Source organism: Myotis myotis, unplaced genomic scaffold, assembly GCF_014108235.1.
Source record: "Myotis myotis isolate mMyoMyo1 unplaced genomic scaffold, mMyoMyo1.p scaffold_m19_p_7, whole genome shotgun sequence".
NCBI lineage: Eukaryota > Metazoa > Chordata > Mammalia > Chiroptera > Vespertilionidae > Myotis > Myotis myotis.
Genome location: NW_023416379.1, coordinates 76,362,307 through 76,385,585, shown reverse-complemented (window position 1 = coordinate 76,385,585; position 23,279 = coordinate 76,362,307). Strand labels below are relative to the sequence as shown.

Below are 23,279 nucleotides of genomic sequence, written 5' to 3'. Positions count from 1 at the left end.
GTAAAAACAACAGGGAGAGTTAATTACCAGCAAGCTACACAATTCATTTTCTTTAAGGCATGCAACAATTTCTAAAGAATTCTGAAAACATTTGTTCCATTCAAGATGTAAATTTCATCTCTTAGCTCATAACTTTGTTTCCAGGAGAAAAGCCAGAACAAAATCAGTTTTTGTGAAAGGAAACACGACTGTTATTTCATGGTGTTTCTCAACATCATTTGCCAAATTTTTATGGAACAGAATTGGCAACACCCTTTGCATATGGGTGTTGTGGGTCTTAATACTTATAATTAGTTAACCTTTGCTCTTTCCCTTTAATTGACTTTTAAAAGTTTTGAGCTCCCCAATAATGCATAAATGCCTGGACTATCAGGACAGAAATTGGAATCTGAGAGACTAAGACTGGCTGGTTCATATTTGCTCTATGACTATCACATTAGGCCTTTACAATTGATTTATTAGGCCTGCATTCTAAAGTGTATTTTATTCTGCTCCAAAGGCTGTTAATGAATTCTTTGACAGTGGCTGTTTGTCACACACATCTTCCTTCATTCAGAGAACCTAACCTGTTGGAATATTCCCCTGTTGAAGAGTTCGCTTTTCTACCTAGTGACATTTATCTTTATCTAAGGCCAGCTGCCTGCCTCCTCTTCAGTGCTCTGTTTATGGGGCTTGGACATCTATAAATGGAAACACTAGCTAACCCGAAATTATCGCCAGGGCTTCCTGATAGTGTCCTGGGCTTTCACAACTTGGAGTGTCCTGCAGTATCTAACATGTAAGCACGTCACATCATTTTCTAGACAGAATCCGAATCTCTCTTTTTCTGTTTCTCTCTCTCTCTTTATCATCATGGAATTTGAAAAGCATGAAAAAGGAAGCGTATTAAATGAGAATTTAGAGGAGAAGTTGACGGTAAGATCTGAGAGATTTAGCCTATACAGATTTATCACGTAATTGTCACAGTGAAGAAGCAGCTGCCACAGATTGGGAAAGTTGTGTTAGCCAGTCTGTTTTTTCATGTTTTTATGGTCAACAACCTTGAAGTGGAGAATTCCATGGGCTTTAGGAAAAATAATGTATTAAAGTTATTAAAAACTTTTCATTAGTAGAATGTGGGCTAAGTTGATTTAGTCAAACGATGTGCTTTACCTTCATTTTAAAAACCAGAATCAATTTATTTTGAGCCCTTGTTATGATTGCCTCAATCCTAGAAAATTATTTTTATTTATTGATATAAAGCTTAGCAAATATTCATAGTCTAATTTCTCCTGGAGATACTAGGAATGTATATCAAAGAAAACATATCAGTATTATAGATGATTTTAATGTTTTATGGAATAAGTTAATGAACTTCTAATGTAAGGATAAAGTTTACAGAAAGTTGTTATTTATTTGCCATAAAAGTTATAAAAGTAACTTTACCTTGATGCCAAAAAATTAAATGTCAATGAACTATTGTGGTCAACTATATTTGCTCAGACAAATATGCTATAACCTTGAGCAGAATCATGGTTCACCTGATGGACATCAGAGGCTAATTATGTTTGTAAATTTACTGTTAATGGTAGAACAGAACATGGCTAATATTAATAGTCATGCAAGTAGCAAAAAGTAAAACCATATCGATTATAAAACCATGGTTTTTTAAACTGAAGAGAATGCATTGTTCTGGATGCCTGAGGTTGAGATTTATGCACTATTAAGGATATTAAAACTTGAATTATGAATAGAAGGACCATATTGGGTTGAAACTCTTGAAGTATATTAGAACTGTAAGGTCTTGCAGAAATATATTGGATTAAAATATAACCTTCACTTAAAGGATTTAGGTCATAATTTTGAATGTCAATTGTGGACCTCTATGCACATGGTTGTCTAAACATGTAAAGGCCACAGACTATTTTGCTTTTTGACTGTTTTTAAAAGCCATATATTATTGTAGAACTAACCACGGGTTTTAAGTCAGAAATGTGTGGGCGAGAATTCTTACATCACAACTTCTAAGTGTAGGACTGCGGGGTTTCCTTTAAGATTTCTGAGTCTACGTTAATGTACTTGGAGTCAGGGAACAGTAATACCTAATTTGAAGGCTGTTTGAGGATTAAAAACTATGATGTATGTGAAATCCCTAGACTGAACCTATCGTTTGCAAATGACTTTCTTTGAAATAACATAACCAAAGTTTACTAATAAAGAGAGAGAAAGCTAAATGCATTTCAAAGTAAAAGAAAATTTCAGATATGCAAACTATAAAGACTTGCTTAATAATAATAAGACCTTTATGGAACCAGATAGACAGTAAGTAAGTGCATGAATAAAGAGTTGCTGTATGTTAGTGTGAAATTTGACCTAGATCTTCCTAGCAATGTTTTACAAGAAGTTTTGCAAGTAAACATAGTGGACTTGGGGCAAGAGAACAAAAGTGAAAATGATCTCTTATTATTTGAAGTGATTTGATGTATAAACATTTCACTTTCTGGAAGGTCAGACTTTCTGCATGCCTGACTCTACCTGAAACACAGCTATCAATCTAGAATCGAGAACCTCCGTTGGAGAAAGTAGCACAAAATTTATGAACATTCTCTGGAGGAGAGGCCTAGGGCTAGCCTCTGATTAACTTCCAGAAGATTGGAGAAAATGTGAGACAGATCAGAAAGCATGAGGACATCTAATCTGCACTGAGAAGGGATGGTTCTCAGCAGGGAGGGAACGCATTGAAGTTCAGTATTTGGGAAAACTGCCTGTACAAAGAAAACTAGATCCATAATTTAAACACCTTTCAGATATAGAAATTCTGATAACACTGTTAGCTTATGTTCAGTATCTCAATGTAAGAGAAGAAAAATAGATATCTTTGAAAGATTTTAATAGACATTATTTTAGTTAAACACTTTGTCTGTTTTTGTGAATAAATATTCCAAAACTTCAACTAATGGAGCAGTGTATTCCTTGCTAAAACCAACGTAATATAGTATGATTTGCTAGATTGCTGAATATGGTTTAAAATGTAGTTTTGTGGAGTTTAGTAAGTTCTGAAAGTTATTAAATTTATTTTAAATAGTTTATGAAGATGTGGTTTTTAAAAGGACAGAATATTTTGCCATTAAAATATTTAAATATGCTTATAATACTGTTGAGTTATAATATGCATCTTGTTTAAATTTAAAGGTATATTTATAAAGATCATTATCATGAACAATGTTCTAGTATATAACAATTAAATAATATGCATAGTTAGCTTTGTTTGAAAAAACTTTTAAATATAGGATTTGTAGCAAGTAAGAAAATCAGTGGTCAGTAGATTTAAAAAAATCATCAGTTCATTCTACCCAAAGATATAGACAAAAATAAGTTAGGTTTCTTTAGTACATATGCAGTGTGGATTGGACCTTGTGGATTGCTACCTTTAGCTATTGACTTTTTGCCCTTAATTTGTTGCTCTTTGGTCATTAAAAGTAGATTTCTGGCTGCTTGACAACTGAAGGTTCTACTTTTACATCCATTCATCAATTGATAATCAGAAAATAATATGATTTTCAAATCATTCAAAATGTCATAAATTTACCAATGCCAATCTAAATTCCTCATACATCGGTAGAGATCATCCCGGTTTTTCAACCATGAAAAAGAAAAATCAATTAGCATAGATTTATACAGACGTTTTCACCCCTTGAAAAATCAGCATATTAGGCTGTGTTGAACATTTTAGTCAAGTTTGATTCTGCAAAACCAGATTATATGAAAAGTCATTTTTTGGAGGGACTGGAGGAAGGGAGGGGGCTATTTTGTAACAACACTATTCAGTTTTGTTGATTCCACAATGATTAGTGTTCATGCTGAATGGATCTTTTGTTTTTCCTGGTCAGGCTGGAATAACCATTGTATCATGTGTCTCCCAAAATATGCTTCTTGGAACTCTGATTTTCCAGCTGCCTCACAAAGAGGTGCTGTGGTCTATTCTCAGGAACATTTATGAAACTCTGTGTAGGGAGTTCACTAGGCAGTGTATTTCCCCATGGAGACTCATATTGTATTCTAACATGCTGAAGGCTATGAGACCCTCTGGAGGTTAATCTAGTGTTTGTTAAACACCTTACCAATATAGTGTTTTATAATATGTATATGCAGTGACAGTGAATATTTTAAGTAGTGTTCTCTGGGGCACACTTTAAAATGATGTGTCAACATATTAATTGTCTGATTTTATTTGTGAGTTGCAGTTTCAGAATAATGATACACAGGACAATAAATTCAAGCTGGGAGTCATTTATATCTATAACATGAAGTTATTTCTGGAATAATTTTAAAAAATAAGTACCTGTCTATTTAGTACGTTTTAATAAATGAGTAAAACTGAGTCAAGAAATTCTGACTACTCTCCAAACTCTTTTTCTTTTCTATTATTAAATGCATCAACAAAGAATTTCACTTACATTTATCTTCAGCTGAAATTTCTTAATGAAAAGGAACAATTCACATATTAATATAGCAGAAAGGATCATGCACCTCAGGGCATTCTGACATAATAATGGTTTCTCCAAGAGATAAGGCAAACAGATCTCATGCATAAATTTAATAATTTCTATCACATTTGTATAATATGTCTCAAGAGACAATTCCATCTTCCCAAGTAATAAATTTTTAATAAATATCACAAGAATAATGATAATAAGGGGATGTCATCCAGCTCCCTTTATATTGAGTTTTGGTAGACACATATCAAAACAGTAGACAATTTCTGAATATCATAAATATTACTTTATTGAGTAAAAGTAACTCTCTGAGTTTGAGAAATAAATTATGTAATCTGACAGTGCATCACAAATTGGAAGCTGAAAACATTTTAAATAATAGAATTTTTACTTTTTACATTTAAAATATTTTAATTTATTTTGACCTTGATGGTGAAAGACTTATTCAATGATATATGAATGTTCTTATGATATCACACAAAAAAATCTTCTTGAGATTATGCCACTTCATTTTTAGTAGTACAATGAAAAAAAAAAAAAAGAAATTGAAGAAAATACTGTGGGTAAATTGTAGAAACACAGAAAAAGTAAATTATGCATTTTAAAATTCTGTGATAATTCAGTGAAGCATAGCTCTTTAAATTAGGTTAAATTAGTTATTAATTCATAGCTTAATTAATACAAATGAAATTAGTTATTTACTAGAAGAGATCTGTTGCAAACAAAAAACATGAAACTAGCACTTTGGTTACAATTCCCGATGTTATTATCTGCTGGCAAGTTAAAAATGTTAGGGAGCATCTTCAGAGATGCAGCCTAATGTCTATAAGAAATGTCCTAAAAAAACACCTCAAAATGAGTCTTTCACATCAATACACTTTTCTGAATGTCTATTTTGAGCAAGACAGGGTACTAAGAGCTATAATGGAAACACACATGATAAAGTCTTGGCCATCAAGGAGACTATTATGTTTTTTTAAAAAATTATTTATTGTTTAAAGTATTATATATAGTATTGCATATGTCTCATTTTCTTCCCATTGACCTTTCCCTGGCCACCCCCACACTCCCAGCACATGCCCTCACCACTGAGGCAGGGGGTCCCGCGGGAGTGAGGCCGACAGAGTCCTAACGAAGCATGCCCGACTCCGGAGACCAGGTTCAAAGACGCAGATCTGAGTTTATTGTGTAAGTGCAGCAACATATATAACATTCCAGACCAATCAGCAGTTTACACCATCCTTAGGGCAACCAATGGTGGGAAAGATCAGGGTACAATGTAGGGGCTCTAGGGGGCTTACTCAGGTGGGCACTGCCACTTCCCGGTGTGCCAAGGAAGCTTGTATAGGCAGAGTGCGCTCACGCCATTGCATCTGCCACTGCACTGAGATATATCTCCTGAGCTCTTCCCACACACCCCCCTACTGTCTGTGTCCATGGATTATGCTTATACTAGTATGCGTGCATACAAGTCCTTTGGTTGATCTCTTATCACCCCTCCACACCAGCCCCCGCCTTCCCTCTGAAGTTTGATGGTCTGTTCGAGGTTTCTCTGTCTCTGGATATATTTTTGTTCATCAGTTTATGTTGTTCATTATATTCCAAAAATGAGTGAGATTATGTGATATTTATCTTTCTCCAGTTGGCTTAGTCTGCTTAGCATAATGCTCTCCATGTCCATCCATGCTGTTGCAAATGGTAAGAGTTCTTTCTTTTTTACAGCAGCATAATATTCTATTGTGTAGATGTACCATAGTTTTCTAATCCACTCATCTGCGGATGGGCACATAGGCTGTTTCCAAATCTTAGCTATGGTGAATTGTGCTGCCATGAACATAAGGGTGCATATATCCTTTCTGATGTGTCTGATTTCTTGGGATATATTCCTAGAAGTGGGGTTACTGGGTCAAATGGGAGTTCCATTTTAAATTTTTTTGAGGAAACTCCATACTGTTCTCCACAGTGGCTGCACCAGTTTGCATTCTCATCAGCAGTGCAAGAGGGTTCCTTTTTCTCCGCATCCTTGCCAGCACTTGTTGTTTGTTGATTTGTTGATGCTAGCCATTCTGACAGGTGTGAGATGGTATCTCATTGTCATTTTGATTTGCATCTCTCAGATGATGTGACTTTGAACATGTTTTCTTATGTCTCTTGGACTTCTGTATGTCCACTTTCGAAAAGTGTCTATTTAAGTCCTTTGCCCATTTTTTGATTGAATTGTTTATCTTCCTTTTGTTAAGATGTATGAGTTCCCTATAAATTTTGGAAATTAGGCCCTTATCAGATATAACATTGGCAAATATATTCTCCCATGCAGTGGGCTTTCTTGTTTTGTTGATGGTTTTTCTTTTGAGACTATTATGTTTTGATTATGAAATAATAATGGTAAGTTTTAGTAGCTTGGGAATATTCTAAGTGGACCAAATAAAAACCTTCCAAATTTGTTTTTCCTCACGTAGATTTACAATAGCAAGTCTATAATTATTCATCAGAATGTTTTAACAAAGGGAGCAATTTAAAGCATTTTATGTAGTAACATATTGTTTTTCATCATAATATTTTCAACTGGAGGAGGTCATCCAGTGGACGTGACCACTGGTTGACCCATGAGTTGGACCCTGGGCAATCAGAGGCTCCCCCCAACTCCTGTTCTTGGAATGTACATTATCCCCTGCACCGTTCCTACAGTGGGAGCTGTTTTCAAAGACATGGTCATGAGAGTAAGGTATTGTTGAGAACATCTGGAGCCCAGTTAATATTCTGGTGGGCAGGCGCAGAAATCTAATTGTCTTGTGGCTTCCCAAGATAAACTTCACATGTAAGTTCCTTTGCTTATTAAACCTACCACCTACCAATCTGGAGTGGTCTGCTTTTCATGTCTCCTTGTTCTTCATGTAAGTGGGCCAGTTTCAAATTTCACCCAGGAAGCTCCCAATTTTTTGAACTGACATCTACATCTATATTTATTTTTCTAACTGTATCTCAACAGAATAATTGGTTATAGGCACTTAGCAAGCACTGACATACTTGAAGAAAAAAATTATACTGCTGTTGTTTCTGATGTGTCATTTAGAGATTATTTTCAGTAAGGGCATGAATGTTGTTTCTGATTTATACATAACTCCTGACAAGACAACATCATATAATAAAATAAGTGGTAAATTTAGGGTGAAAAATCTCTGGAGGTGAGGTACTAGATTTATGTATCTTTCTATCAAAATTGATTGCCCTGGATCCTTAAACTAATTTGGTAGATCAAAATGAAGGAAAGATGAAAACAAACCAACAATGACATTTCCTTTTCTTTGGCATTTGATTATTTATTTTGGAAACCTCCTTCCATTTCTCTGCCACTTGTCAGAGTGGACCAATGACTCTTACTATGTTCTGGATTTTATTGATAAAGTTGCATGGAATGCCCATTGTGTCTGCATGGCCATTCTGATGGTAGGGGATGTGAGTTCATTTGTCCCAAACTTTAGTTCCTTATGCTGCTGGCTCATGTTTGCTTTTATGGTTGACACTATCATGGAGAATGGTGGGCATTTGGGCATCTTTAAGAATGCTGCTGGTCTTTCTAACATGTTTGTGGTACTTACCAGGATGGCCTATTCATCAACAGTATATTTTGAATTTATTATTCCCTTTTCTCCATAGAGGACCAGAGCTCTGTAAAAAGGTGACATTTAAAATACTCTGTGGAAATAATTAAAAAACACACACAGATGGGCAGTAATGAACAAAATTTTATGGTTAGTGCCTCAATAAGTATCCTTCAACTGGAAGACAAGTAGAAGAAATTCAGAACTAGGATGCTCTGAAGTTCTGAGCTCAGTGTTGCATATAAAATTTTAGTATGATTAATTTCTTCCCTTTTCTAAGGGAGCTAAGAGCTCTCTGAAGAGTCAGTGAATTGGATATAGGATTCATCAGTTTGTACCTGGTATTAGATAGTTCACTGATAATGTTTTACACAGAATTGAGACATCCCTCAAGCATCATAGGTAATAATATTCTGGTTTTACTCCACTGAAGATGTATATTTGCAAAGAGTAACCATAAACGCTGATTATTTGGTAGGTCAAAGTTGAAAAACTAAATAATTGGTCTTAAATCTTTTTTTACATAAGAAATAATTCCACCCTGACCTCTATCTGGCCTCCTCTTCACAGAGCCACTAACAAATACATTTTTATAAGGTAAAAGTTATTTTATTTTTTAATTTGAATTTATAAAGAGCTTATAAAACTCAATACCAAAAAACCCAAACAATCCAATTAAGAAGCATGCAAACGACCTGAATAGACACATCTTCAAAGAGGACACAAAGATGGCCAATACACACATGAAAGGATGCTCAATGTCACTAATCAACAAATTTTCAAAAATACATTAGGACTCTGCAGCATGAAATTCAAAAAAGAAGGAAGGAGGTGAGATGCCATGATAATGGTGGACTATGGGGATCAATGGGAAATTACTAAGCAGTGGGAATTGAAATCATAATGGGCATAATTGCAGAATAATGAGTTTTGCATAATGTAGAATGATAAATTGCAGAATGATGATAATGGAGAAATGATGAGTTAGGGCAGGTGAGTGCATGCAGGTGTTCTGTGTACCATCCTACATATCTATGAAAACTGAAACAAAGAGCCCAGAGCCCATGCCTTTGGGGTGTGTGTGTGTGTGTGTGTGTGTGGGTGTGTGTGTGTAGGTGTGTGGTGGGAGGACTTCTTCCAAATAAAACGCCACCATCTCTCCCTAAGTGCCATCTAGTATGGTAAAAAGCATGTTGTATCTGAGTTTAGTTTAACAGTATTGGTGTTAAAGTTGTGTTTGTGTGGCCTTTGACAAATCACTTAACCTTTGGTCTCCTAATCTACAAAGTGGGAGGTTGGGTTGAATTTGCAAAGATTGATATGCTCTTTAGAATTTTATAAGTCTGCAGAAAATGTCCTTTGGCTGTGTCATTACTAAATCCTTTCCATGTCAAATAATGCTTGTTTAGAAACCTTTAAGTAGCTCATATTTTTAAGTCATCACTGACCAAATGTAAAACAAAAGTCCTGGTTATTAGATTAAACCTTGTCTGTGTCACAGAATGTTTATAGTTTAGTACTCATGAGTTGAATTACATATATTTTCTATATTTTCCCTGTGAAACAATAAAGATTTAAGGATTGGATTGTGGGTGAAAATTATGGAATAGACGAAGAAAGTATCCTCAATATTAACATTGAAACATTATCAAAACAAAGCATTCCATTTTCTTATAATATTATATAAAATAAAGTGGATGGCGTGTTTTCATCAGAAATAAAAAAAATTAGAAAATATAAGGTCAGTGTTTTAAATACTATTTCTAAAATGGTTTCTTTAGCTCTTATTCATTCCCTGTTGTAGTTCTCACTACTCCTTGCAAAGTACCTGACACAGATATCGTAGTCCCTTTACGACTCTAATTTTAGTCCCTCTGCATCGCTGGAGGTTGGGGAAAAGTGGACTGTGTAGAAATGGCAAAATCCCAGCCACCAATTCCATTTCTCTTATCCCTTTAAGAAAAATGAGGGCTGTGTTTATTAGAACCCAGGAGGGGAGGTGAAAGTAAAGTGAAACTGATAAGGATCGATATTTCAACTTCATGGTTCCAATGAAGTTCTGGAAGCCATCCAGTCCTTTGAAAACCACTGCTGATGAAAGCAGTGTCTGCCGATAATGTAAGTCTGAGATGCACTGTTTCAATGGATCTTTTGATACAGCTCTGTGTGATGGTGAATAACAGAAGGGAGATAGATTGCAGGCTTTAACGGAGCTGTGCTTTCACAGTGACATTTATAACACACTGTATGTGCGGTGAAATGTTTTCTAGGTTCTCATTGTGGGAATTACAATTACTTACATATCTAGGTGTTCCGTCCCAAGTCCGGCTCCCCTCAGGGAATGACAAATAGACTGTTGTATTAGTGATGTAATTGCTTAGAGAGTCATGGGCTTTATTTTGCTACATGATCTTCATAAATATAAGGAAGCGTTTTTTTTTTTTTTTTAATGGTGAGAGGATGTCTGTGGTTTAATTGCTGGTCTTTCTCTTTTATTTATAACCTTAAATTTTCTCAAGGGGCCTTTCATCAATTTCCTTCTCAGTTAATGGGCGTTTTCCTTGCATGTGTTGCTTCTGCAAAAGACGTCACCCCCAGCTTGTTCTCCAAAAAAGGCCTCGTGCCCTTGTCAGAATGTAGCAATTCAGAGACCACCTCATGCTTTTAAATACGAACTTGATGACATTCATCTCAGGAGCAGATGAGAGAGCCCATAGGCTTGCTTTCCTGAACCTGTTATAATTTCTCTGGGATATCATGTCCTAGGGGGAGACTGAAGGAGGAAAATGTCAGCATGAATTAATAAGCTTATCACAGAGACTTCCTTTAGAATATGTGAAGGAACTGTGAAAAATAAACTTTTTCATTCCTATTTTCTTTTTCCTGTTGAATTCAGCTTTCTGTCTGAGATACCCTGCATGTTTGTTGTTCCACCTGCTTCTGCTCATTCATTCTTCTACCCACCCACCCATCCACCCACCCACCCATCCATCTACCCACCCATCCATCCACCCACCTACCCATCCACCCGCCCATCCATCCATCCATCCATCCTGGGAGTCCTTTGCTCGCAGCTTCTTGGCCTCCTGGTTGGTGCTATTCCTTTGCATGGGGTGCGGACGGAGAAGGGGTAACTGGTCTTAGAGATTTTGAATCAGTTCTCTTCTTTGCAATCCTACCACAGTCATAACCCCCATGGGATTCGCCTTTCCCGATTCTGGTGGGCTATACAGGGCTTGGAAAGGCATTTATTAGGGCCCCTTCCTGGCTGTGGCTCTGCATCATCTAGCAATAAACCTCCATCTCCTTTTTATCTTCCAGAGATTTATAATATGCTTTTCCAGACTGATGCTCCTCCCCTACCTGATCTCTAACTGTTGTGGATGTATTATTTTAAATTCCTATACTCTCATTTTAAGGGGGTCAAGAGAAGGATATGAGAGAAACTCATGTGTTCCATCAGTCACCTGAAACCAGAAGCCCCTCGATTGATTTTTAAAGTTCTTCCTTTAAGTGTTTTTTTTCAATAGTTGGTAAGCATTGTGGAGCATCCCTATTCTTCGTTGAGAGATAAATGGCATTATGTATAGGATATGCTAAAGGACATGCCAAAAAAGATTCTGAGCATATGACTGAAAAAATTATGCCATTTTTAGAAGTTTGGAAATTAAAAATTAAGAAAGTTATAGTTTTTACCTTCCTTCTTTGTGCCAAAGTGGTTTTGATGGTTAAACGAAAGGACTTTGGGGTGAGGATTCAAATCTAGGCTCAACGTATACAAGCCACAGTTTCCTCATCTGTAAAATGGGATATGACTTGCCTCCCAGGGCTGTTATATGGGTTGAAATGACAAAATCTTTGAGAAGTGCCCATGCATAGTAAATACTAAAAAAAACGGTAGTTATTAGAGTGAGGAGAATAATAGTCATGTATAGTTAACTTTCTTGTGTCCGGAGAAACGCTGGCTTTGTGATGGGTGTTTGTTGTCTTCAGACCACATGCCATTTTAAACTGACCATTAGAACAGAGGCAATGCTTACTTTCCCACTAGGAAGTGAGCCATCACCAAGACTTTAAGTTTTAATTGTACGTCTGTGCTGTGCAGACTGACAGAGATTAAAAGTAAGAGTGTTTAAAACATGATGACTTTTCTGAAAGATATTATGTCATGGCCTTAGCGGAGAATGACTATATTACATGAATACAAGTACTGTATAGAGATAGGACTTAATGGCTAAATTGTGAGTTATAAATAATTAGGACCATACTTAATATGTGGCTCATACAATTAATAACAATATACCCCAAACTGCTAGACTTATCAAGGCAGGGGAAGAATATAGGTGAGTAGAAGGAGGTTTATGGAAAGCATCCTGTGTGTGTGTGTGTGTGTGTGTGTGTGTAAAATGTTCAAAAGAGGAACATAAATATGGTTAGCAGCACTATCTGATTTTAAAACGTTTTAAATCCAGAAGCGATTTATTCTTTATTGGATATCTTAATTTATGTCTCTTAGCTTCATCAGGTATTTTTCTTCCTGCATGCAAGATATTTTCTTGGAAAGAGACACTTCCAATAGTTAGTTTTTTTACTTAGGATTTTTTTTCTATAAAACATATAGTTTCACATACTACAAGTAGAACTGTAAATTAATATAACTTTTCTGGAGCCTAATATGCATGGAGGCCTTAAATACTTATATATTTACTGACCAGGTAATTCTATTCTGGGATTCTGTTTGAAATGAAGACATATACAAATATTTAGTTATGATGTTTATTACAATGTTTTTTAAATAAAATATTCATTGGTAAAAATAATGGACACAGTAGTCGATTTACTGATCTATAATAGCATACAGGGAAATTTAAGGGCATTTATACAGTGGACAATATGCTACATTTTTTCTATACAAATACAAATGGTATGCAAAGAGGAATGATTCCTTTATGGATCCTCTATGTTGGCAGAACATTGGCATGCAAATCAGTGAATACATTTGTGCAGCACATTTCTTATAGCTAAGCCGTAGAATCTTAATAGTCCAAATAAAGGCCAAATTACCATGGGTTGAATTGTATTTTTCAGTTTCACTGATATTTCAAAGAGCTCACAATGACTTTTTTCATAATAATCTTGCATTTTTATGATCCTGCTGAATTGATGAGATTTTATCTGAGAAGATTGAAAGGTACGCTGGTATTTGGTGGTTTATTCTTCATCTGAGAGCAGATTTATGGACACCTTGGGTGCTTTCATCTTTTTGCCTAAACAGCCTTGGCCACTGGCAGACCGCAATTCTTCAAGGTCAGGGTCTTAGTTTTCCTGGCACTGAGGGCTGTGTCTGATACCTGGCAAATGGCCCTCAATAAAGCTTGTTTAAACTGCAGAGGCATGGCTTTTACCTGTTGCTCTGTGTGTGCCTATGTGAAGAACTCTATCTGACTTGACAAGTGGTAGGGATCCCTAACTGAGCCTACACTGAATTCACCGAGGTTCTGCCACATTGGAGAGCTGATAGTTTGGCACTTTCAAAGGATTGGCTTGAAGCGCCTCACAGGCAGAGGCTTATCCCCAGGTCCCAAGGGAAAAACAGATGAGATACCTTCGTTGTTTGTTCAGACAAAAACAGTGACCCTGAGGATGGCAGGCTGCCTCCCCTTCTGATTGACTTCAAACTCACCCTCATCAATTTTGCTTGTGAGTGGGAATGGACAGAGTTGTTTTCCGTAAAATCTTTGAGCAATGTGAAAAGCACTAAATGTCCACATGCTTGATGCTAGAAGCTTCGGCAGAGGTGTCAGCATGCTCAACACAGAGCCCTGGACACCTTGGTGTGGCTGTGGCTGTTGGCAGGCAGCCCTGGCATTGGTGGCAGACTTGCAGATTGGCACTGACAGTAGCAAGCCAGAAGGTGACAGGGAGAAAATGGCAGACTCCATACGTATTAGCCAAAGTGCTAATGAAATGATTTTAGAGGTTGTGGAACTTTCTCATAGTGGATAGAAGGACAGCCATAAAGATACTATTTTAGCACCTTTCTTTTTTAAATCCTCACTCCAGGATATTTTTTTCCATTAATTATTAGAGAGAGTGGAAGGGAGGGAGAGAAAGAGAAACATCAACGTGAGAGAAACACACATAGATTGGTTGCCTCCTGCATGCACCCCTGACCAGGGATGGTGGTCAAACCTGCAACCCAGGTAGGTGTCCTTGACTGGGAATCAAACCAGTGCCCCTTCAGTGGGTGGGCCTAATGCTCTAACCACTTAGTACATTGGCCAGGGCTTTAGTACCATTTTAAAAATTAATTTTACCGTGTTTTTGCCCCCAAAATAGGTTATATCTACAATGCACTTGTAGAAATTAAGTACTATAGAAATAGCACTCAGTATTAGATACTTTCAGATATCCAGAAACTCTTTACCACTGGCAGTGTTAATTAATGAGATATTTAGGAAATAAATAAAAGCTGCATTACCCATTGAGAACTTTTATGTTTATTTTGGGGTTATATTTTGCTTAGATTCTTTTTCCTATCCTCCGTGGCTGAGAGGTAGATTCTTCTCTCTCATACCCTGCAATAACAACTGTAGAGTATGGCTGAGGCAGAACAGAGTACTTGAGATACCAGGCACTTTTGTACATCTGGTTTTAGTTTGTTTTTATAATACTTGAGATGTAAAAGCAATCATTTTCTTGCTTCCCCCAGGTACAGTAGCCCCTCCTTACTTGTGGTTTTGCTTTCTGCCATTTCAGTTACCTGTAGCCAACCATGGTTCAAAAGTATTAAATGGAAAATGAAATAAATGAACAATGTGTAGGTTTTAAACTGCTTACCCTTCTGAGTTGCATGATGAAATCTCGAGCAGTCCCTCGCGAGAGGTGAATCACCCCTTTGTGGAGCGTTGCCATGCTTAGATGCTCTGCACCTGGTAGTCCCTTGGTAGCCGACTCGGTTATCAGATGGACTGTGGTGGTATCACAGTGTTTGTGCTCAAGTGATCCTTATTCTACTTCATGATGACCCCAAAGTGCAAGAGTAGTGATGCTGGTGATTCGAATATGCCAAAGAGAAGCCATATATTTCTTCCTTTAAATAAAAAGGTGAGTACAGTACAATAAGATATTTTGAGAGAGCGACCATATTCACATAACTTTTATTGCAATATATAGTTATAATTGTTCTATTTTATTATTAGTTATTGTTGTTACTCTGACTGTGCCTAATAAATAAATTAAGTTTTACCACAGTATATATGTATAGGAAAAAGCATAGTATGCCTAGGGCTTAGTATTATCTGTAATTTCGGGGTCTTGGAAAATATCCCCCTCAGGTAAGGGTGGACTACTGTATTTAAAGTTCTTGGTACAATTTTAGATGGGCCTTTTCAATAACTGTAGGAAAGAGCGAGCCTTTTGTTATTGGAAAGCACTGAGCACGCTGAGTGCCTTTATTCTGAGAATATCTTTTTTTGTTGATATTTTATCATTAATGGACAGCTGTTAGTGTTTTAATTCGGTAGCCCAAATAATTTAAGGCATTATTCTTACAAAGTATTTTAATTTGAATTTTTAATGCAATAGCAAGCTTTACAACAAAGTCTTTAGTGACCGATAGTTTAAGAAAACCAGTAATTTTGCCTGCATGTTGATAATATTGATGACGGTTAGGGCATGTTCTACATCCTGGGAAGTAGGTGAACCACTTCCCTGGCAATCTTCACCAAACTCTAGGGGGTGGATGATGATGTCCTCATTTTACAGTTGAAATGAATCTAAAGTCAGTTGCCTCAGACACACAGAAAGTTAAGTGGAAGCGTTCGGCCTCAGGACAAGGAGTCCAGAACCCACACTCCTCACCACCCCTATACCCCTCTCACGTCCAACCCAAAACCTCAGCTCCCTCTTTGTGGTGATTTTTTTGTTTTGTTTTCCTCAGAGTGAACACATTCTTTGTGTTTACTCCAATGTACAACAATCAAATAATCAAAGCTGATATTTACCTCGAGGGGACTTTATTATTCTTTGTTCTCAGAAGATTAGACTTGAAAGTTTCAACCTTCTAATCACATGCTTAGTTGTCCTGACAACCAGCCCCTATCCTGTATGGTACTATTGGTATTTATTTGCAAGTATCAGGCTTCTTTATACAATAGGTAGATTTCTTATTCTTATTTAACAGGTGAACATTTCACCCTCTTATTGAGGGTGAAATGAGGCCTTATTTTATTTATTTTAATCCTTACCCATGGAGTGAGGATATTTTTTCCATTGAATTTTATTTTTTTCCCACCAATGGTTCTGTGGCATTATTTTTCTTTTCTGTTTTTTTTTGAAAAATATATTTTTTATTGTTGAATATTACAGATATCTCTCATTTTCCTCCCATTCCCGACCTCCTCTCAGCCCCTACCCACCTGCACCCCTAGCTCTTCACCACCATATAGCCCATGTCCATGGGCTATGCATATCTATCTATATATAAAACCCTAATATGCAAATAGACTGAACGATGGGATAACTGAACAACTGAACAACCAGTCGCTATGACGTGTGCTGACCACCAGGGGGTGTGCGTGGAACATGGCGGGCGTTGGCAGCAGGTGGCATAGTGCGGAATATGGTGGGCGTTGGCTGTGGTGGGATGGTGGAGCAGGTGAGCGGCGGTGCCAGACCAAGGCAGGGCGTTGGTTGTTGTCATCAGGACGAGCCTCTGGTGGTTACTGAAAATTCTTTGCTCCCATGCATCACGGTCCCACGGGTGCTTGAACCTGCTGCCAGCGCCAGCCCCGTTCGCACCCGCTGCCAGTGCTGGAGCCACCACTCACACTCACTGCCAGCACCAGAGCTGCCATTCACACCTGCTGCCTGCATCAGTTCTGGTCTAGATTGCTTGGTGCCATCAGTGGGTGCGAGCAGCTGCTGCTGGCCCTGATCGCCCCTGAGGGCTTCTCTACCTCCCCCTGCTCCTGAGTGGTGATTGGGGCAGCAGCCACCACTCACACCTGCTGACGGCACCAGCCCCGCTCACACCCACTGCTGGCATCGGCCCAAATCGCTCCATGCCATCAGCGAGTGCAAATGGGACCAGCACCATCAGTGTGTGGGAGCTGCAGTGGCAGGAGCAGGGCTGCCAGCAGACAGGACTGGGGACCACAGTGAAAAGGGCTGGGCAGGGGCGCGGAGGATGGGCCGAGACCCACCCCTGTGCCCACTGCAGCCTCATGGCCTACAGTTCCTTTCAAGGTGCACGAATTTGTGCACTGGACCCCTAGTCCAGGGATCCTCAAACTACGGCCCGCGGGCCACATGCGGCCCACCGAAAACATTTATCCGGCCCGCCGAGTGTTTTTGCCGCCACTGCCTGTTGCTTAGCAGCCGACTCGTCCCGGGCCCGCAGTGCACATGTGTGGAATGTGCGCCGCACTCTCTGACTCCCCTCCTTCTCTCTGTCTCTCGACTCCTCCTCTCAGTCTCGGGTGTGATTGGACGAGTCACGAGCTTGCCTGTGCAGAGCCTGCTGCTGCCTGAGGACCGAGGTAAGAACAAGTTAGGATTTATCTTTTTTTGAAGTTAGGAGGTCTATTTTTTTTTATTTTGCAGTTAGTAGGGCCTTTTTTTTTGATGTTAGGAGAGCCTTTTTGTTTTGAAGTTTTGTTTTTTTACTTCAAAATAAGATATGTGCAGTGTGCATAGGAATTTGTTCATAGTTTTTTTTTAAACTATAGTCCGGCCCTCCAACGGTCTGAGGGACAGTGAACTGGCCCCCTGTTTAAAAAGTTTGAGGACCCCTGCCCTAGTCTATACATATATAAAAGCCTAAGCGACCGAATGACTGAACGACCAGTCGACCAGTGGGGAGTGTGCAGGAGGCAGCTGATCGATGTTTCTCTCTCATCGATGTTTCTAACTCTCTATCCCTTTCCCTTCCTCTCTGTGAAAAATCAATAAAATATATTTAAAAAAAATATTACCCTTGGAGAGGCACAGGAGCATAGTAAGTGTTTGTGGCATTTATTGATCTTGTCCTTGGTTTACCCTGGACCATGAGTAATCAGAGGTTCAGGCACCCAGAAGGGGGTCTCTAATAGGTTTCATGGCTTTTCCCCACGTCATGTCCTGCTTTTGTTCTCATTTGATTGATAATTCAGTGTATGTTTGGCAAAGAATTGGTAATAATACTTCCAATGTTCCTATTATCCTAAGAGCTGGGGCATGTCATACAGCTGTAGTTTCACTAGCCTTGACTCCACATGTTTGATGTCTGAAATCTTGCCAATCTTCCATGGCTTTCCATGTAATCCAAAATGATCACCTGGGTCCACATAGGGGATTTCTTCTCAAAGGACATTTGTTAGCCACTAAACTTGAGTGAATGCTTTTGCCTGTGTGTGTATGTGAATATGAGAGAGAGAGAGAGAGAGAGAGAGAGAGAGAGAGAGAGAGAGAGAGAGAGAGAGAGAGAGAGAGAAAGGAAGAGGGAGAGAAAGAGAGAGAAGATATTTAAAATGTGGTAAAAGAGGTCTTAATAGGTGCCTCCAAATAATTATATTGTTCTCCATCATGATTTGGGTAAAGGCAATATCCTGTGAAGTGGAAATGTCTATTATGGATCCGGGCAGGACTGTGGGCAGGCTGGGATTGTGATGGCCAGGGGTCAGGAGGCCTGGGCACGGGTGTAGGCAATTCTCTCCTCACTTGTAAACTTACAGTTTCACACACAAAAAAGCAGTTCTAATAAAGAAATTTTTCCCCTGGAAAGAAAGGGGGGGTATCATATGTTAGTTCTTGGGAGGCTTTGAAGAAATTTATTAGGCTTTTTGAGAAAGCAAAAGCCAGCAGCCTGGGGGTACGTTTTCATAGGGGAAAGAGCATTCTGAAAAAGAGATTGATGGGTTTCACAGGGGAGGGTTGTGGGCAATGGTCCAAACACAGTTGACAGTGCTGAGTGCATAAAATGTCATCTTGGACTCAGAGGTGGAATCACAGCTCTGATGCCTTCCAGCTGTGGCGATGTCTTTGGCAACTTTTAGTGGCCTAAATTTTCCTCTTTAAAGTGTTGTTACAAATATCTATTGATGATACAGGGTTGGGCAAAAGTAGGTTTATAGTTGTGAGTACATGAAAATTTATTCTTGTATTATTAATTAATTATTGTTTTTCTATATGAACAACTGTAAACCTACCTTTGTCTACCCCTTAATTTTTTTGAGTTCTCTCTCTTTTTAAATTTTTTTTTTTGCTCAATTCCTTTATCCCCCGACCCTGGCCCCCCAACCCCAGAGGTGTCTGCCTATGAGTCTGTCTCTATTTTGTGCCAACCCTGTATTTTTATGATCAATGCATAATGGTGTACAGAACGTGCTTGTTCCTGCCTTGCCTCACTTCCCTATTCTTCAGCATTCTGCCCAAGGTGAGCTCTGCTACAAACACGTGGCAGGAGTGCCCGTAAAGTGAGCCAGAGTAGATGCACATAGTAGACTAATCGAATATGCCTTCTGATAACTCATCAGCAGACATTAGTTCTCTGATATGACTTCAGTCTGTTACGGTTATTGGTTGCAGAGTGAAGTTTTCTCTTACATTTGGTCAGAAGAATTGAAGCTCCTTGAAAAGGGGTAGAGTGCAGATCTCGGAAGCGCCTCATTCATGTGTTCTCTATGAAACCGAATGAATGCCAAGAATGGCTTGTGGGTCACTGCTGGTCTGTGGCAGGTTTTACTTACTCTAGAGTAAATAAGAACAACATAATCACCATAAAATAGCTTATGTTTATTTCAATATTTGAGTCCCTTCCTTTCTTGATTTTTTGATTTAATATTTTTTATTATTTATGAAATGATGATGCTTTTTTAGAAAATAATTACTGATCTGTGAAGTCCAAAAGTAGGGAAAACCACTCTTTCTAACATTTCAGTCTTTGTTTTCAGATGCCCTTAGAAAGGTATTCTGTATTTTTTGTCATTATAAACTGTAGCTTCTTAGCTACAGTTATAAATATACCCATTTTTCTTTTGCTTCTTTCAGAATCCTAATTTCCTCACCGAGCAAACAAATTGGTCTTTCTTATATACAAACACTAATTTTTTCTATTTTGTCATTCTTTCACATGTTTAAGTAGACACATTTACTTTTCATACTAGGAAATTTGATTCAAAACTAACAAAGGTTTTAAGCACATCATGAGATTGCATATCCTTGGGGTTTTTATATGTACTGGCTCATTTTAACCTAATCACAGCCTTGCTTTATATTTCTTGAGAATCTGATATTTCTTTTTCTCTTATGAAATTGGATATGGTATGGGTGATAACTGAGAAATTGTAAAACATTCAGAATGTTATTTTAGAAGGATTTTTATTAATGAGACCCCTGGTTAAATTAAGGTGGGTGTTTTATTAATACTCAGCTCAGAGAGAATCTCAAAAAGACCACAGCTCCAATCATATAACTTAATAGAAGTAGAGTTCTTACTGTAAAACTTATCTCTGATATGAGTGGAAGGTACATAAAAATAAAAATAATGTATAATGTAGATTTAAATAATTTCCTAGGATTGACATTCTTGGATCTTTGAGCAATAAAAGTCTCACTAATAAAGGATATGAAATCTGTATATGATCTTTGGCAACTGTGTTTCTAGTAATTTTCAATCATGTCATGTACAAAGTTTAAATGTACATAACATGTTATGTATAAATTATCCAGGAAACTAAGATGAAAGTCAAACTTAAACGTTTGACTTTCATCTTAGTTTCCTGGGTAATTTGTTAGAGAAAGTGGTACCGCGTGATGACATTTTATGAACTTTGAATCCTTCTCCTCTGAAAATCATGCTGGGAGCTGCCATTTAAAAACAAACAAACACAAACTAACTCACAAGAAATAAATCTATTGGATTTAAAATGGGTGAATGTCATTGAAGTGTGTTAATCAGGCCAAGGCTGATCTTAAAGCCAGAGCTCACCTGTCTTTCAAAAAATGAAATGTTCTTTGGCATGATGCAGGTATAGGCAGTGTGACTATCAGGTTTAAAGATGGAAAGAAGTAAGTATTGGCGTTGAAACAAAATTAGAAATTTGTTTTTGGCATGGTGCTGAACTGTGAATTTGGTTTTAAATGAGTGAAAGAGTGCTAGCCCCGTATGTAAACTCACATGCTGTTGGTTTACTCAGTAACCAAAACAAGCAAAATATAATAATTAAAAAACACTTTATTTTAATTTTGTCCTTATGTCACCTAATTCCTTTTGGTCTTGTAGTCCATGAAATGAAGTTGAAAAGTAAGAAATGGACAATGAAAATAAAACAGGGTGAAGGAATAAATATTGATAAAGGTGCGGAAGTAAATGGTGGCTGTTCAAGAGACTTTGGGAAAGCCTCTTTTAAGAGTTGACACTTGATGAAGAGGAGAAAAGGGAGAGCATACACCACAGAAAAGCAGGCACAAAGGGTTTTTATACATTTATTTTATGTATTTCTCATTTTGAAAATGAGGAAACAAATTGTGCAAGATTGACTTGTCCATAGTAGCATAGTGAGGAACTAGCACATTCTTTTCCTGAAAGTGTATTTGACCCAGATCCTATTTTTTTTAGCTATTATACTGCTTAGTGGAAATGGCCACTGACTACAGCCTTATTTGATCTGTATAATGAAACCAACCAACTAACCAACTAACCTTAGTGTAGTGGACAAAGGCCTGACTTGGATTCCACAATAGAGAGCCATACTCTACACCAGTGATTCCCAACCTTTTTTGGCCATGCCCCACCTAAACATCTCTAAAATCCTGATTGCCTCCTCCCTCACCCCCAACCCCCTGCCCGTGACATATAATTCTTATTATTAAAAAAATGAACTCCTATTCATGTGGAGGAAGCCTAAAAGGCCATTAACAAGCTTGGTCTAAACAAGCTTCCAAAGAACATGGCATCCATGAAAGAGAAAAATAAAAGAACGAAAGAACAGTTGAAGTACTGAGGAAGAAATCACTAAGAAATCGTTAAAATAATAATAATATGAAGTGATATGAAAAATAGCAAATAAAGTTACAAAACATAATAGAGAACTGAAATGCATAAATGTGTCACCATATATATTTATATACTGTATATGAGGACCCTAGAACCATAAGAAATGCAAAAAATTCACTGTTAATAATTCATTCTCAAATTGCCCCCCTTAAAAATCAAATTTCCCCTCTGTAGGACATGGGCCCCACATTGGGAACCACTGCTCTAGACCTGTATTGTTCACACCTAGAGTTGCCAGAGGAAGGTTTAAAATATTAACTTTTTATTTTATATAGCCAAGTGCTATTAACTAAGAGCAATTGCAAATTAATGAGTAAAATTAGAAAAAGAAAACATTACATACAAGAGAAAAAAGGACATAAGCCAGAACAAGAAAGAAAGAATGGCAACGAGCATGCAAAAAGATGTTTATTCTCATTAATTATTAAGGTCTAAATTAAAGCAGTCACTGTTTTCACCTTTTTTTATTAGCAAACATGAAAGAGACCAATAATATCTAGAACTGGTCTCTCTTATCTATCACAAATTGAATGTAAATCCCTTATAGACTGGTTGGGCCACTTAAAAAATATTTTTATTTCAGAGAGGAAGGGAGAGGGAGAGAGAGGTAGAAACATCAAGATTAGAGAGAACCATTGATCAACTCCCACATACCCCCTACTGGGGATTGAGCCCACAACCTGGGCATGCTCCCTGACTGGAAATCAAACCATGACCTCCTGGTTCATAAGTTGACACTCAACCATTCATTCAACTACACCAGCTGGGCTGGTTGGGCCACTTTTAACAAAATCTTACAGATTTTTTGTTTATAAGTTCTAAGGTGTAGTAAGTTGCATGGTGCCTCATGCTCCCAAAAGATACATCTACAGACCTCTAATATGACTTTATTTGAAAAAAGGTGTTTGTGGCTATAATTAAGTTAAAAATCTCAAGATGAAATTATTCCAGACTAGGGTAAATTCTTAATTCAAAAACAAGTGTCCTGAGTGAAGAATAGGAAGACAAACACAAAACAAAGCCATTTGAAGTTGACATCAGAATTAGGGTTATGCTGCTACAAAACAAGAAATTCTAGAGTCATCAGAAGCTGGAAGAGAAGGTTTTCCACCTGGAGTTGTCAGAGGGCCTGTGGCCCTGTCAATAAAGCTTGATTTAAAAAAA

At 37.7% G+C, this 23,279-nt stretch overlaps 1 protein-coding gene across 8 annotated transcripts in view; it reads left to right on the top strand.

Annotated features, from left to right (window-relative positions):
- The first annotated feature begins 755 nt into the window (after positions 1–755).
- The window catches only part of LOC118660411 (muscular LMNA interacting protein), a 239,608-nt gene continuing 217,084 nt past the window's right edge, over positions 756–23,279 (top strand). For 6 of the 8 annotated variants that reach the window (XM_036317803.1, XM_036317801.1, XM_036317804.1 and 3 more), the window contains exon 1: positions 756–915. In XM_036317803.1, the coding sequence (XP_036173696.1) occupies positions 853–915 (63 nt within the window). In that variant the 5' untranslated portion in view covers positions 756–852. The remainder of the gene's footprint in view (positions 916–23,279) is intronic. The other 2 variants (XM_036317807.1, XM_036317806.1) reach the window with 1 other exon arrangement.